The sequence below is a fragment of the Bidens hawaiensis genome, unplaced genomic scaffold (assembly GCF_021521415.1).
Source record: "Bidens hawaiensis isolate Kalapana, Puna unplaced genomic scaffold, B.hawaiensis_p1.1 tig00069986_1, whole genome shotgun sequence".
NCBI lineage: Eukaryota > Viridiplantae > Streptophyta > Magnoliopsida > Asterales > Asteraceae > Bidens > Bidens hawaiensis.
Genome location: NW_027502307.1, coordinates 38,585 through 55,204, shown reverse-complemented (window position 1 = coordinate 55,204; position 16,620 = coordinate 38,585). Strand labels below are relative to the sequence as shown.

The window sequence follows — 16,620 nt, the reverse complement described above, 5'->3', positions numbered from 1 at the left end:
AGTCCCTCAGACAGTGTGGTTATGGTAATGGTGAGTTTCCTCACCTTCATCTACGCCCCAATGGTTGTCAAAAACATCATCGAGCGCGCAAGAAAGCGATCACCAACACAACGAATGGCATTCCAATGGCACGACCCATCCAACGAGCTACGAATGATTTTATGCCTTCATGGTCCAGAAAACATTCAATCAGCCATTAACTTCATGGAAATCTCCCAAGGGCCAACTCAACCAAGTATGATGGTGTATGTAAACGATATGATCGAGTTAACTGACACGGCTGCATCAACACTAGTGCGTGGGGAAGGAGTGGACGCGATGGCCATAACGGATGAAGGTATTTTGGAGATGAGAGAAAACATCACCAACACGATAAATAATCATGTCAGGGATCACTCTGAAGGGATTGAGGTAAAGAGATTGCTTACGCTTTGTCCTCTTGCGACTATGCATCACGACATTTGTGTACTCGCGGAAGATTTGTTGGCGTCGTTGATCATCCTCCCGTTCCACAAGAATCAACAACAAGATGGGACGTTCAACACAAGCTATTTGGAGTTTCGTAGTGTCAATAGAAAGGTAATATATAACACACTATTAAAGTTACTAGATTATTAGATTATACTTGTTATATCTAACACAATGACTTGAAATGACAAAGTCATGGTCGCTATATGAGATAGCAACTTCAGTTACGTGAAATTTAATTTCGTTTGTTATCAACTGCTCATGAAACTGAAGTCGTTGTCTTAATATAGCGACTTTAACTTTATTTTTTCCAATCAAATTTCATTTTCTTCATAACTACTAACCTACCCTCGAGATTTGACAGCTAAAAACTCGAATCGAGTCAAGCCTAAAGATAAGCTTGTCTAATACATTGTCCTGAGCTTCACCTATCGAGCTCGAGTTAGCTCGCGAGCCTAAACTAGCTTATAATTTAATTAAGTTTTATCTAATATGTTAAATATACATGTATAAGTTGTCAAACGTGTCGGGTTGGCGGGTTGATGAGTTTCGGGTTGACGGGTTAGCGTGTTGAGATTCTTCAACCCTAACCCAACCATATTTTTATTTGTGTCGTGTCATGTCGTGTTCGGGTTGTGTTTCGGGTCAACCCATTTTACGTTCATATATGTATATGAGTAAAACCTATTGACTTTCGTAATAAATTAAACAATTAAATATTCTTATTCATATAAAACTTAATAATTTATGATAAATCTTATTGTTTTTTGTGTGTTTATCTCTCATTCACAATTAACAAAAATAGGTTTAGATTTTTAGCTTAAGATAAGTACAAACGAATAAAATAACCAGAGAACAGACAGTTAGAACTTAGAACTAATATAATGAAATTGTTAGAAGTAAAAAGTAGATAATAGTAACGTAAAAAGAAATTAGTTTTACTTTTAAAAGCTAATTGATATATGAAAATTTAAAAATCTAAGTATTTAACTTCAAAATTTTAAACTTCTTATCTCTAAAATTAAAATATTAACTTCTTTAAATTGTTAAACGGGTTAATAATTTTAATAATGTTACTATAGCAACAGCAATGACATGCAAACGTTATATATCCAACACAGGTTCTACGTCACGCACCGTGTTCAGTTGGCGTATTAGTTGACCGAGGTCTCGGATCCATCCAGTTATCAAGATCAACCAAATGCATGAATGCAGCAATCATATTCATAGCCGGAAAAGACGACCGCGAAGCACTATCTTACGCAGGGCGAGTGGCCCGACACCCTGGAGTCAAACTCACAATCATAAGATTCCTACTAGACACAAACGGAGACAATGTGTCATCAAGGATAACAAGGGCTAGAGCCAAAACAACAGAATATGAGGATGAACTAAAGCAAGACGACGAGTTTTTCGCCGAGTTTTATGACAAACATGTAGCCACAGGACATGTTGCGTATATGGAGAAGTACCTTTCAAACTCAGGTGAGACTTATTCGACAATTAAGTCGTTAGAAGGCGAATACGGGTTGTTTATTGTGGGACGGGGAGCGCGGGTTAACTCGACCTTGACCGCGGGTATGAATGATTGGGAGGCTTGTCCTGAGTTGGGTCCAATTGGGGACATTCTTTCTGCAACTGATTTTTCAACAACAGCTTCTGTTTTGATTATTCAACAACATAAACTTAGAGGGAAGCTTCAGGGTCTACATGAAGAGTTCTCTATTATGTAAGTTAGTAATCAAGAATGTAAAAAGAATCATTAAATTGTTGATTTGGGTTATGTTTTATCTATTAAAATGTCAACCACCCTAGCTTAGATATAAGTAACAAAGGTAGCTTAAAGATAATATACATGGCGTATAAATATAAGAAAAATAAAATAAAAATCAACGTAACGAAAAAGAAATTGGGGGGGGGGGGGGGGGGGAAGGGGATCGCCTCCAAGAGGGAAGGGCGAGTAGCCGGAGAATTTCAACTCATGACCTAAACATTAGAATGCTTGTGTTTAACCACAAAAATAAACTAAAACTTTTAATTGAGTTACGTTTCAAAAGAATTATATATAAAACTAGTGTTTTACCAGGCGTGTTGCGCTGGGAAGGTTGGTAACTCGTGCGATGATAAAACATGAGTGTTGTCGGTTCAAAGCGTTGAAGCGTTAATTTGACGTGAATTTGATCGGTTTCGGTTACATGCACCAGAACTAAAACCAAAAAGAACATGAAAATGGAGGTGGACCAATGAGTTGGCGTTGGTTAGACATGAAGGTTGTCGAACCCGGACGTGGAGGCGGGAATCTACGCAAATTCGGTTTGTTTTCGTAACGCTCGTTACTGTACATAAACTAAAAGAAAAAAAATACAATTGGCATTCGATCGGTTTTCGTTACATTCGTTATGGTTTCAGAACTAAACCCAAACGTGGTGAGTCAACACGAATCCGGTCGGGTTCCGTCACGTTCATTACGATACCAAAACTATAAGTAAATGGCACTCGGTCGGTTTTCTTTACGCTACCGGAAGTAAACGAAACAAAACAGGCCGGTTTTCGTTACATTCGTTACGGTTTCCGAACTAAAACAAAATGCGGTGAGTCTACACGAATTCGGTTCGTTTCCGTCACACATTACGAGACTAAAACTATAAAAAAATGGCATTCGGTCGTCTTTCGTTTTGGTACCGGAATTAAACGAAACAAAACAAGTCGGTTTTCTTTACATTCGTTACAGTTTCAAAACTAAAACAAAACCCGGTGAGTCTACACGAATTCCGTCAGTTTCCGTCACAGTCATTAGGATACCAAAACTATAAAAAAATGACATTCGGTCGATTTTCGTCACGGTACCATGGGTAATAAAAAAAATGCATTGACCAATATGGTACCGTCAAGTGGTCAAATAGGGGCTTAGCGACACCAAAGTTCTTAGTTGTATTATTATATAATAATATGCTGGTGGTCTTGTTTATACCAACTACTATCCTTAAGATAATTATTTAATGATGCAAATTTAAAAAAAAATGTCTCGTTTTAAACCGGTTTTAAACCGACCTGTATAGTAATTGCCCGTTTCCACTTATGTTCACCTAGGTATGGCTATATAAACGATTTCTTATCCATGGCAAAGTACATCCATCTATCTATAATATATATAAACGAAGACATAAAAATCCTACGTGTCGTGATGTGGCCGCTCCCTTTTTTTTGGAGTCACTAGATTTGCTTGATTTTTAAATGGAGGTTTCTCATGCATTTGACCCGAATTCATGGGTATGGATCTTATCAAACCCAGATATTTCTTAAACGGATTATAACATCTTATTAAATTAAAAACTAATCTCACTAAATATTGATATAAAAATCCGATAAAGTAGGGATGTACTAAAAATTAATATCTGATTTATTCAAAAAAAAAAGATATATATTATTAATTTATAATTAAAAAACCAATTTGATAGTTTAAAAAATAAACGGGTATTGGGTCTCATCAAACTCATATACCTTTTAAACCGGGTTATAACATCTCATTTATTTGTGAAACAATTTATTATCAAACCACCGATAAAGTAGGGATATACTGAAAATTAATATCTGATTTATTAAAAAAAAAGATATATATTATTAATTTATAACTAAAAAACCAATTTGATAGTAAAAAAAAAATAAATGGGTATTGGGTCTCATCAAACTCATATACCTTTTAAACCGGGTTATAACATCTCATTTATTTGTGAAACAATTTATCATCAAACCATAAGTATATTATTACCTTTCATACAATATAGAAAATAAAGATTCAAAAAATAAATATATATTAGAAACAAATAATATAAAACACCCCCCGTAATACGGGAGATAAAAACTAGTTTAGCTATATTTTGAAAAACGTTATGGTATTTGTTAGAAAACTCAAATTAAGTGTGTACATAATACACGGGGAAGGTTCATGTACATTTTGATCTTAACATGAGTACGTAGGAAATAATGCCAATTTATTTAAAAATGCGAACGTAAGAAACAATACCAATCTACATAAACAATGACTTATAATAACAAAGAAAATAACCTAAAAACTACAACAAAAAAATCAAAATCAAGAACAAAATAATAACAGCATATACCAACAAATACTTATAACAACAAAAGAAAACATCTAATAATAACAACAAAAATATAAATAAGCAAATACTTATAACGTCTCATAATCGAAAATTAGCAAATACAAACAAAAAATAGCAGCAAACACCTATAAAAATAAACATAATCATAACAACAAATTGGTTCTCACCGTTTTCATGTTAAAAATAAAATGTATTTGATTATGTTTCCATTATACACAATGTATAGCAAGGGGTATCAGTTAAAATCATTCCTTCACATTGACCACATAAATAGTTTTTGAATGCTACTTGGAATTTTTATGAATACGAGCAACGATTCTTTTTTATTTAAAAAGGTATTTATCTAAAAAATACGAATGTAGGTATTTATCTAAAAAATGAAGAAAACACCCACACACGATAGCCATGTGAGGAGCTTCTTAGCTAAGTTTTAACGCTCATTAGTGTTACTACCTAAGTGTGTTACAAAAAAATAAAGCATAGTACCTAAACCTGTTACTTGAAAACCATAATACCCAAACCTGTTACATTTAGAAAACCCATAGGGACTAACTGTGGAATTAACTCTAAAGATTATATATATTTTTTTGGCATGATAAACAAAAATCAAACGTATCACAACTTGTTAGGCTCTCTACCATGTATTCAGAAGGTTCTAGGTTTGTTATAGTAAAAAAAACCTGACAATAATCTAAACTAATAATTCAAACTCATCATCATTGTATTATTCTTATTCTTTATGTTATGCTATGTTACATCATAACATAAAGTAGCACAACATATCATAGCATAATTTATCATTACAATAATGTAACACACGTAACAATAACATAACATACCATAGCATAACATAATATAACAATAAAAACATAACATATAATTGTTAAATTATTAAAGTTATAGGAATTTTATAATTACAATTAAGTAATTGATACTTCAAGTTGGTGTTTAGGTGAGTTTAAGACCATCTTTCAGTAATGAATAATTTTTAACCACATAAAACTAGAACCTTGTATTTCTTCTAACCCAACATTTAACGATTAATGGATAAGAACGAGTAAGAGTCATTACTTAATTATTTCTATTTTTCTTTGATTATAAAAAATTAAATAGTAATAATGAGTTTAATTAGTTTGTGAAATTGTACACCCGTGTTGCATCTTTAGGTCCTTATAAATCAACATATAAAAATAAAAGAATCCATAATAACAATAACAATAATAATAATAACAAGCCCTTTAAAATCTCTTATCAAAAAAACCCCCAATTTCTCATTGCTATGGCCTTTCACGTCGCCTGCCCAATTACAAGGTAATCTAATCGCTACTCACTCTCCAATTACACATATACTTACGTACACATACTTGTATCTATATTTCCCGCTCTCTCTAACCGTTTATTTTTTCTTAATTCTCTTCTAGCCGTCGAATCTGTTACTGCTCGCTAGGGTTTCCACGCGAGTTGCAGAGCAATGAGGGGAAACAGGGGTTTCTGGATGAAATTGCCAAGCTGAAATCGTTTCTGGAGGACCCGTGGTCGGTTAAAGATGAGAAGAAGACGGTACAGGTCCTTGTTCCCAAGGTTACGGTTGTGCCTGCTCCGCCGCAGCCGCGGATGACGGTCGATCCGGCGGTTTTGGAAGCGGAGGAGATGTTGTCGGCCAGGAATAAGCGAGCGGCGATGCAGAAGAAGGCCGCTGCGGCGGCGTTGGTGACCGAGGATTACGCTCGGAGATTTGAATTAGGAGAGACTATGGTAAGTTGTTTGGTTTCATTATTATTGTTAGTGTTGAGTTCAATGTTAATTGAGTATATGTTAATTGAGTATTTGATGATCATGTTTATGTATGTGATTAAATAATTAAGATTAGGGTTTGTCCTTAGAATGTTGAGCAGGTTTTAAATTGTTAGAGTCTGTGTAGATCATTTGAGCCAATAACAGGTCTTTATATATGTATCATGTGAGGGTAGTGTGTTCTTATAAAATCAAACTTAATGATGAAATCTGTGTAACTGAGAATGTCAAGTTTTGATAGGGGAGTAGAGACATTAGGTGAATTGATTATAGCACACGAAGGTTCTTGTTTATAACAACTAGTTTTGTTTTGTACGTTAAGCTTTTACTTGGTGCTTCATCGTCATCACAGTATTACAGTAATGCATTTTTATATGTTTTTTTGTGTTACTGATCAAGTTTGAATAGGCGCTTTGTTTTTTTCTTTTGTAATATAGGTGTTAACTCAATGTGTCACACTTTATGCAGTATTTATTTCTTGCAAGTGGTATCTTTTAAGTTTCAATATTTATTATATTGTTAATTTCTTAGAATTTTGTTTGAGACCAATCGCTGGTCAAGTTATTAATAACCAGAATGCCCTACATATTGTTTATCTTTGACTAATCTCTGCCTAAAGTGAGTGATATGTAATAATCTGCACAATGCTATTGTCTGCTTAAGTTATAATTTTGAAAAATTGATTATTGTAGTTTGAATAGCTAAGGTTGTTAGACTTGTAATCCATTTGAAGATTATATATTAAAATAATAGAAACAGTTTAATGACTTAATCATTTCTGGCCTTCAAGTGGACCCAAACCATCAAGACTTGATGTTTCAAGCTTGTTCACTCATGGGTGTGATTGATATGTTTTACACAGAGTGTCACTAAAGATGTTGATGGAGAAGAACAAGGTGTCTCTAATGCCAAAATAATGTGTCGCCTTTGCTTTTCTGGTGAAAATGAAAGAAGTGAGAATGCAAGGAAGATGCTATCATGCAAAAGCTGTAGTAAGAAGTATCACAGGGGCTGTTTGAAAGCTTGGGCTCATGATAGAGGTATATTGTAATTAATAATCATACCTTATTTTTTGTTTATATCCTGTTCCTGATAATTGTAATGTTGATTGCAGATTTGTTTCACTGGAGCTCTTGGACCTGTCCTTCGTGTCGTGTATGCGAGGTTAGTAACTAGTTAACGTGCTAATCCTTAATTCAACATGTGCTCACGTGCGGCATTTGGTTAACTCCTTAAGAACTTGGGTTATACTTCTTTCATATGTTTTCCTGAGTTGGTTGCATCGAGAGCATTGTTTTTTCGTTTTTTAGTGCCGTGATTAACCGAACACGTCCATTACCTTATTTATACTAACATACGTGGGCAAAATGGTCTAACAAAGGTCAAAAAACGCTCCAAACGGTAGTTTTTTTTTCTATATAGCCGTTTTTTAATGACTAGAAGTTTAAAAGGTCAGAACTGGGTTACAAACCGGTTCTTAAGATCGGTTCCTCACAAACACAAACAGATTATCAAGTTAGTGTCTGCATTCAAATCTTAAAACCGGTCCCAAACCTATGGTTTTTTTAATTCCAAACCGGTTTCGGTTTGGTTCTCGGTTTTGGTTTCTCAGAAACGGTTTTTATGTGCATTCTCTAGTGGTCACTCTGGTTCAGTTGGTTTGGGGGCACCCACACTTTTATCCCGCTAAAATAGTTACATAAAGGCTCACATTAGTTCAGTTGAGATCCAAGTAATAATCAAAAAACAATTTGAAGTACTGGGTTTTTAGTTCTGACACTACCCAAATAGTATGCAATAAAGTGCATTTGATTTGAGTTAAACTTAAAGAGTAATATGCTTGAAAACTGAAAAATTTTTGAGCATATTGTGTTTGCTTGACATTTGTAGAAGTGGTTGTAGCATGCATTAATGAGTTAAATCAATTTGGCGTAAAACCTTATTTTTATGTTATTTATATTAATATTTCAAATGACATTGTAAACTAGGTATGCAGAAGAACTGGTGATCCAACCAAGCTCATGTTTTGCAGAAGATGTGATGGTGCGTATCACTGTTACTGTCAACACCCTCCACACAAGGTAAAATGCGATCTTTTTGTCTTATTACAGTCATTAAAATGGTACCATAATGTTTTTTAATGTTTTGAGAATTTTCAGAATGTGAGCAGAGGACCTTACTTGTGCCCCAAGCATACAAGCTGTCACAGCTGTGCATCTAAAGTCCCAGGGAACGGTTCAAGTCTCAGGTATTGCTTATTTACTAAATGAACGAACCTAAACACAAAATTTTGTTAGTTTAGTTATTCAAATGAACATGAACACATTCATTCATTTGTGTTTGTGAACATTCGTTCAGGTCTGTTCGTTTAATTTCGTATGCTTGTTCGCTTATGTACTTTAGTTTTACGTCGGTGTGAGACTGTTTATGTTTGTTCGTTTATGTTCATTAGTTTTTACGTCTGTTTATGTTCGTTCGCTTACATTTGTTAACATATTTATCCAAAGTCTTGTTCTAATAACATTTTAGGCACAACGCATTGTTGTTCACATTATTTTTAATTGTTTCTTTAATGGCTTTTTAATTGGTTGTAGCTCAGTTTCTGTTTGTTTACGTTCGTGAACTGTTCATTTATATTGTTAACGAACGAACATGTTCGTTTTCTTAACGAACAAACACCAACAAGAAAATCTTGTTTGTTTAATTGTTCGTGTTTGATCGTTTGTTCAGCTAAAGTTAAACGAACAAACACAAGTGTGCTTCGTTCGGGTCGTTTACAGGCCTAGATCAAGTGGATTAAAAGTTGCTTATATTCTTTTTAACAAATGCAACTTTCTAAATCATTTTTTAACCGAAGAATTGAGTTTTTGTTTTATTAATTTTTTTTGGCAATCATAACTACTGCATCATCTATTTGTTTGATAAAAAGGTTTTCCCTCTGTTTATTAGCTTTTGAAAACTGAAGATGCTATATTTTTATCTTTATTTAAAGTTGTTAATCATTTTCACAACAACATTTTGAAGGTGGTTTTTAGGGTATACCTGCTGTGATGCTTGTGGAAGATTGTTTGTGAAGGGAAATTATTGCCCTGTTTGTCTAAAGGTATGATTAACACTGATGTATTATTGCTTGCATTATTTTTAAGTTTTATTCTGGTAGTTACATGCTATGTAGTAATTGATGGTGTAAATAACAACAGGTTTATAGAGACTCTGAATCGACACCCATGGTTTGTTGTGACATCTGTCAGCGGTGGGTGCATTGTCACTGTGATGGAATTAGGTTTGTTTTCTACCTGATTATTTTCTTGTAGAATTGTTTCATTTAATTGTTGAATTATTTGGACACTGTCTTTATACTCATATTCTGTTGGTAAATTCTTGCTGCATAAAGTGGAAATCAGTGACATACTCTTTCCCTTTTTAACATTAGAACTTCTTTTAACTGTGATTTTTTTATTGCAGTGATGAAAAGTATATGCAATTTCAAGTGAATAATCACCTGCAGTACACATGTGCCTCATGCCGTGGAGAATGTTACCAGGTACAAATATAGATTCAGCTACAAAATGTGGTAAACCTAGTGGTGGTAGTTTGATTCATTTACTTATGATTGGATCAATTTGAGCTGTCTTTGAAGTTAAAGTTAAAAGGGTAAAATTAGTAATACAAAACTTAAAGGGGAACATTTCATTTATGCTGAATTTCTGTCCAAAATATGTTTTTTATGCATAAAATCTTCTAATTTGTTTTATTCAAAGATTTAGATTATCAAAATGTAATAGGAGACAGTTTTATATATCCTCCTCAAACCCGTGAATTCTATCATATTTATCCAACGAAGGATATTTTATATACTCTTTTTCATATTTATGACATAAATACCCTTCCTGTATGTAAAAATTTAGGTTATGAGACTTTAAAGTGTAAGAAGAAGGGCGTAATAGTCATATTATAATATTTGTTTAATGAAATGGGTATATTTGAAATTTGAAGTGTCTTGAATGTGTATATTTGATATAATTTTTTTTACTATGCAAGTTCTTAAGGTTACATATGATATATCCCATGTAATAAATATTGTTTGCGTAATCACATAACACATTAATTATTTATAAAATTTTGTAAACGATGGACAAAAAAGTATCTGTCTCGTTTCAACTTGAACATAGAATCCAAACCCACTCTAACCAGTAATGAAAACCCAACCGTCTTGCCACATCCAGGTCAGTTATATAAGGGTTGACTTTGATTCGTTTTGTGTTTCAGGTTAGGGACCTTGAAGATGCTGTTCAAGAGCTATGGAGGAGGAGAGACAAAGCTGACCAGGACTTAATTGCAAGCCTAAGAGCTGCTGCTGGACTGCCAACTCAGCAAGAAATATTTGCCATCACACCTTATTCTGATGACGAGGATGAAGAACCACTAGTAAAAAAAGAATATGGCCATTCAATAAAGTTTTCCCTCAAAGGATTAGCCAATAATTCCCCCAAAAAGAATAATAAGAAACCCGGAAACAAGAAGTACAAGTTTGGTAGAATTGAACACAGTGATGCTCAATCTATCGGGTCCATCACAGGGGATAACAAGGACGAGGAAGCTAATTTGACCGACAGTCTTGACCGGCCTGTTGACCGACCGGAGCTTCTAAAACTTAAACTTGTTAATGTGGCGGATCCATCGAAAACCGATCATAGAAGCTCGAGACACAAAATTAAAAGTCAAAGGTCAAGTCAACTGGATGAGACCGAAATTAAACCAAATAATACCAAGACTAAGTTGGTTATACACTTAGGTGGCAGAAATAAAAATGTAGTGAATTCTCCATCAAAGTCTATCCCAGAGTTGACCACTTCCAAAAGTAAGTTTCTGTTTTATAAAATTTGTAATTTTATTTGATAGAAAATTGCATAAATGGCCCCTCTCAGATTTTGAAAATTTGCAGGAACCCTAATAAAATACTCTTTCAAACTCCATAAATTCTAACATCGACTTCATCGCCTTATATTGTGCACTGAATCCTTGATTTTACACTGATTGAAGGTGATAAGGTCGGCGACAGGAGTTCTGGAGTTTGAAAGGGTATTTTATTAGAGTTTTAAATTTGAAAAGTCACAATTACCTCACATGAATGACTCATGGCATCACTTTTGTGTTAAAATCTATATGAGATTTAACAGTGGAGACTAAACGTAAGCATCTCACAAATGTTAGGACTAGGTTTGTAATTTTTAAAATCTGGGGACTAGACATGCAATATGGTCAAATCACAGGGATTGTTTATGCAGTTTTTTCTCTATCTAACTCAAATGATTGTTGTAAATGTATCGTATGATGACAGGTGGCGATGGTCCGCCTAAAAGGGAACTGAAACCTCTATTGAAACTGAAGTTTAAGAACCCGTATGGTGATGATCAGAGTTCGTGGGTTTCTCCTGGGGAGGATGATAAGAGCTGTGTCAAGGGTCAGCGGTCAAAGAGAAAGAGACCGGCGCCACCGCCATCTATGAAGGAAGATAAAGATACAGTAATGGATGGGAAGTGGATAATTCAGAAGCTGGGAAAACATGCAGTTGGAAAGATTGTAGAAGTTCATCAGCCATCTAATAATAGTTGGTGAGTTTATGTAATTATAATTATATTAGAAGGTTAAAACGGTCATTTCCGTATCCTAAAACTGTATTCGTGCAGGCACAAGGGGACGGTAATTGAAGTTTCTGAAGATGCGTGTAATGTATCGGTTACTTCAGATGATGGGAAGGTGATGAACGTGGATCTGGGAAAACAAGGAATTCGGGTTGTTTCTCAGAAGCATAGACAGTGAGTGAGGTAGCTGTGAATTATTCTGTGATTGCGTGGGGATGGGGTGTAGGTACCACAGATGATAGTTTGTTCTCTATGTTTGATTGTTTTTTGATGTTTAGTGTGAGTCGGTATTGTTAATTTTAGCATTCACATATGTTTGTTTAAGTTTATGTACTGATGGCATCCATCATAGCCACATCGGTAGGTAAAGGTCATTGTGGACCAAACTAAAGCTAAACAGCAGCCTCATTGACCCGTCTGGTTTGGTTCTACAGCTCTTGAAAAACAGCCGAACACTCATCACATGCAAGTTTTCATTGAAAAAAAAATCTCCGTTACATATTTTATTGGTAGAATCTAAAATAATAATAATAATAAAAATCAAATAAAAAGAGAACTTCAGGGACAAATGCATATTTACGTATATCTAATAATTTTACATAACCGTTTACGCACGTAAATAATTAGATCAAGAATGATATGACAAAGCTACAAGTAATCACCCATACTAAGAGTAACATATTGGGGAAGTGTTGTTTATCACATATCTGTTAATAAAATCAAGAACTTAATTTGAAGCACACCCGGTTTTTTCTAATGTTGGACTTATTAACTTTGTCTTTTCTAAGCTTACTTGATTGAATTTCTTCAGTTACCATTTGTGAAGATCGTCAGAATTAACAAGTCCGTTACACTAAGAGCACCCAAAATAGTCTAGTCACCTTATCCGGGCTTTCTCTTTTACAATCACAACACTGTAACAAAAACGCGTCTACTCCTCTCCTCACGTAAATCGATTTTATACAAGACCGGTACGATCCCGAGTTCATGCCCACTGCTCCATGTCATAAATAAAAACGATATATTAATTTTCTTTAAGAAAAAAACATTAGTTGATGTTTTAAGAAAACTCATGAATCAACGACCTATTAAGAAAACCCCGTCCAAACACTTAACACAAGAACTCAACGAAATAATAGAAGCCCAACGGCAGACGCAAGTTCTCCACCATCACCACTACAAGATCTGTACGTAGATAAAAAACCACCTCAATTCCACAACTCCGGCAACTAACTAATATGACTACTCCGTGGACCAGCTGGACACTGTCACCCGGTTCTCTGGACTCCGTTGTCACGTTCGAGTCCTTTGATTTCCCCATCGACTCCGAATCCACAACTACTCGTAAACCACCACTCCTTCTCTTACCTCCTTCACCCACCGATTATCAACCTTGCGAAATCAAACGTAAGTTTTCTATTCAATTAATCCATCCATTCATTTTGACTTATCAGATGCGTGTTATTGGAACTTTTAATTTAGGTTTCTGTATATAATTAATTATAGATATTTTTTGCAATTTCAGTTCCAAATTCGTTTAATTAGGTTTAATTGACGGCAATTACTTTATTTATTTAGTGAATTATAATTTAAATTCTAAAAGCATCGACAATTCCAAGTGAATAATAAACTAACAGCAATACCGCATAACTACTTAAATTGATATTTTTCACTTTTTTTACAGTAAACTTTACTCAAAAGCACGAGATTCGCCAGGTGTATGTGAGAAGTACAGCACGCGTATATGAAATATATTATGCACCGGATTTGCAGAGTGATAACGAGTACCTATGCACGGTTCGTTGCAGTGCTGCTTCTGTAGATGACAATTCATTCCCTCTAACTGATGATTGGGTCGAGGTCAAACTCCCGGTTGGTCCAGACCAGAAGTCAAACAACGGCCGAATCCACCAGGTTAGTTTCAACTCAAACTCAAGTCTGATTAAACCCTAATTCGTTCGTGTGCATTCGTTTAAGTTTGTTTGTTAGTATATTCAATAAAATTGTTTAGGTTCGTAACAATTTAGTCTGGTTTTAATAACTTAGTAGGCCCAATACATTGTTGTTCAATTTTTTTTAATTGGTTTTAGCTCAATTCTTTTTGTTCATATATGCTCGGTTATGTCTGTTCGTTTACGTTCATGGACAGTTTGTTTATGCTGTTGATAACCGGACATAAACAAACATGAACAAGTTCAATTTCTTAACGAACGAACGTGAGCTAGAAAATTCCGTTCGTTTAATATTCGTGTTCGATCGTTTGTTCAGTTAAAGTTAAATGAACGAACATGAACCGGCTCCCTTTTGTGTTTGCTCGTTTCGTTTACAAGCCTAACCCGAGATTTTAGTAATATTGGTCAAATATTATACTTACAGGATTTCTATGAGGCTACAGCTGAAATCAATGATTCAGAACCATGCATGTCACTCACTGTTCGTTTGCTATCACTCCAAACCAAAGGATGTGTTTATGTTGATGAAGTGTACGTGTTTGCTGACCCGATTGATCCCAGTGTTGACTTGGAGAGTCAGACGGCTAATCCAGAAACCTCGGCTAGTAGTTCACTTATGACTATGCTTGTTCCAACTCTTCTAGGGTTGACTAAATCTAGATCTGTCTCGTTACCCGATCAAAATAGTTCCAATCATGTAGGAAAACAGGTCAAAACCAAGTTAGAACCGAGTGAGGCAAAAACTGATTTGACTCAGTCCCAATTGAAATCGAGTCAGCTAATCAAATCCGAGTTAGAACCCACCAGTTTAAATAATCCCATTAATCATGTTCAACAAAAAGACGAGACGTTGCGAAAACCAAGTGAGGTCGAAGCTGAGTTAACTCAGTCCCAATTGCCAGTTTTAACTCCAGATAAAGATTTTTCATATACGCGGACTGAAATTTTACTGGAACAACTCGTTGCACGAGTGAGTCGAATCGAAGATATTTGCATGCGCTTTGAAGAGAACATGTTGAAACCAATAAACAACATGGAAGTTAGACTCCAACGTGTAGAGCAGCAGGTTGAATTACTCGCCAAGTGTCCCGAGCCACCCATGTTTCCAAAACGTGAACCCGAGCCCACATCAACAAGTGAAAATGAAAACGACTCTCGTCTCTGTGGTGAACCCGAGTTAGAAAAGACGACATCTATCTCAAGCGGGGCCCACGAACCACCCGAGGAGACATCTTGTGATGAAAAAGTGGTAGTGACTGATGTTTTTGAATCACCAAAGGAAAAACCAAAGAAAACCGTTTCGATTGATGATGCTTTGGCTGCAGCATTAGCTGGATTCTCATCTTTTACTAAATCAAATGATGGTTTAATAATCGAATCTATAGATACAACTCGTGCATCTATTACTGATAGTGAGGATGAGGCCGAGGCTGATTCTGAATCTCTGAAAGCAACTGGACCCGAGCTTATAACGGAGAATGATGGGGGCCCGGTTTCTTCGGATGTTAGTTTTGATGAAGAAGCTACAGGTCCCACTGGCAGTGCTAGTTGTCCATCGTCTCCTCATGAAACCGATGATCAGCAAGAGTCTATTGAAGTGGTCAAGATGTTGACTTTTGACAAAACTGACATTCTTAAACATTTCCCTAATCAGCCTCAAGAGGTGTTGGAATCTAGAGTTGACTTTGAATCTCCTATACTAGAAGTGAAATTTACTTCTTTTGATAATAGTAGTCTCAAGTCAACTCTTGAAGCCCTGCTGACCGTTGATGCCAGGCCCGCTACTGATGAAGTGGTATTGATTGAGGAGCGAGTTGAACCCGCAAGCACTATTTTGATGGATTTGGATGGTGATGATGCTGCTCGGCTCTCGATCGAGCCTGCAAACAACATGATGATGGATTTGGATGGTGATGATGCCACTAGGCCCGTTACTGATGAGGTGGTGTTGATTGATGAGCGGTTTGAACCCAGGAACAATCTTTTAGTGGACTTCAACGGCGATGATGTCAGTGAAGGTGTGAAGGAGGATTTGCCACCTGTCGAACTCGTAACTTCTTTTGCAAGTCTAATTTGATGTCGCCATGTCGGCCCAACGGGTATGGAAAGTTTTTTTTTGTTGTATATATCTCTTATATTTACATCACTTCTGTTACAAAACCACAAAACCTATGCAACCTGTCAACAACGACGTGGAGACAACTAATAAACACGGCCCAGATATATCATTGACATCGAAGTAGCGAAATCGATGGCGTAAAAGGTTTAAACTACGGATGAGTTGTTGTATATTTTGTGGAGGCGCGTGCCTTGGTGCTGGTCCTGGTTAGTTGAAGATCTTGAAGACATGCTTTTTGGCCAGTTTAATTAAAGATTGAAGTCATGGGAGGTTTATAGACCAGCCTTATATCTCTTACTATGGTCCGTTTATGTTTTCTTGTTATCTTAGCCAAAAACCCTAATGTATCTTTATTTAATGTCTTCTTGTGCTCCACTGTAATTCCTCATCACGAGTGCTGGGAGCATACAACAATAAAAATTTCTTTGTTGCACACTAGTCTTTTTAAGTTAACGGATGTTAAGTTTTCGTTTGTAAGCTATTCTTGTTTGTACGGCCGCAACAAAGTTGTCATCATGTAT

At 35.5% G+C, this 16,620-nt stretch overlaps 3 protein-coding genes across 3 annotated transcripts; all 3 read left to right on the top strand.

The window, feature by feature from the left end:
* The first annotated feature begins 7 nt into the window (after positions 1-7).
* On the top strand, positions 8-2,201 carry LOC143605516 (cation/H(+) antiporter 28-like). The gene is made up of 2 exons (XM_077081599.1): positions 8-579; positions 1,590-2,201. The coding sequence occupies exons 1-2, from the start codon at positions 22-24 to the stop codon at positions 2,199-2,201; spliced, it is 1,170 nt and encodes a 389-aa protein (XP_076937714.1). The 5' UTR covers positions 8-21.
* Positions 2,202-7,224: 5,023 nt separating this feature from the next.
* On the top strand, positions 7,225-12,459 carry LOC143605512 (uncharacterized). Its single transcript, XM_077081596.1, has 10 exons — positions 7,225-7,423; positions 7,498-7,547; positions 8,372-8,464; positions 8,543-8,631; positions 9,408-9,486; positions 9,584-9,666; positions 9,849-9,927; positions 10,653-11,244; positions 11,725-11,998; positions 12,074-12,459. Exons 1-10 carry the CDS (start codon positions 7,300-7,302, stop codon positions 12,204-12,206), a joined length of 1,596 nt encoding a protein of 531 aa, XP_076937711.1. The 5' UTR covers positions 7,225-7,299; the 3' UTR covers positions 12,207-12,459.
* Positions 12,460-13,182: 723 nt separating this feature from the next.
* Positions 13,183-16,462, top strand: LOC143605513 (uncharacterized). The gene is made up of 3 exons (XM_077081597.1): positions 13,183-13,435; positions 13,713-13,942; positions 14,405-16,462. Exons 1-3 carry the CDS (start codon positions 13,267-13,269, stop codon positions 16,055-16,057), a joined length of 2,052 nt encoding a protein of 683 aa, XP_076937712.1. The 5' UTR covers positions 13,183-13,266; the 3' UTR covers positions 16,058-16,462.
* Positions 16,463-16,620: the final 158 nt, after the last annotated feature.

Coding starts and splice junctions, on each gene's coding strand:
- LOC143605513 (XM_077081597.1), top strand. CDS start 13,267: ATGACTACTCCGTGGACCAGCTGGACACTGTCACCCGGTTCTCTGGAC. Junction 13,436..13,712: donor TCAACCTTGCGAAATCAAAC/GTAAGTTTTCTA, acceptor CTTTTTTTACAG/TAAACTTTACTCAAAAGCAC. Junction 13,943..14,404: donor ACAACGGCCGAATCCACCAG/GTTAGTTTCAAC, acceptor TTATACTTACAG/GATTTCTATGAGGCTACAGC.
- LOC143605512 (XM_077081596.1), top strand. CDS start 7,300: ATGTGTCGCCTTTGCTTTTCTGGTGAAAATGAAAGAAGTGAGAATGCA. Junction 8,465..8,542: donor GTCAACACCCTCCACACAAG/GTAAAATGCGAT, acceptor GAGAATTTTCAG/AATGTGAGCAGAGGACCTTA. Junction 11,245..11,724: donor AGAGTTGACCACTTCCAAAA/GTAAGTTTCTGT, acceptor GTATGATGACAG/GTGGCGATGGTCCGCCTAAA.
- LOC143605516 (XM_077081599.1), top strand. CDS start 22: ATGGTAATGGTGAGTTTCCTCACCTTCATCTACGCCCCAATGGTTGTC. Junction 580..1,589: donor TTCGTAGTGTCAATAGAAAG/GTAATATATAAC, acceptor TATCCAACACAG/GTTCTACGTCACGCACCGTG.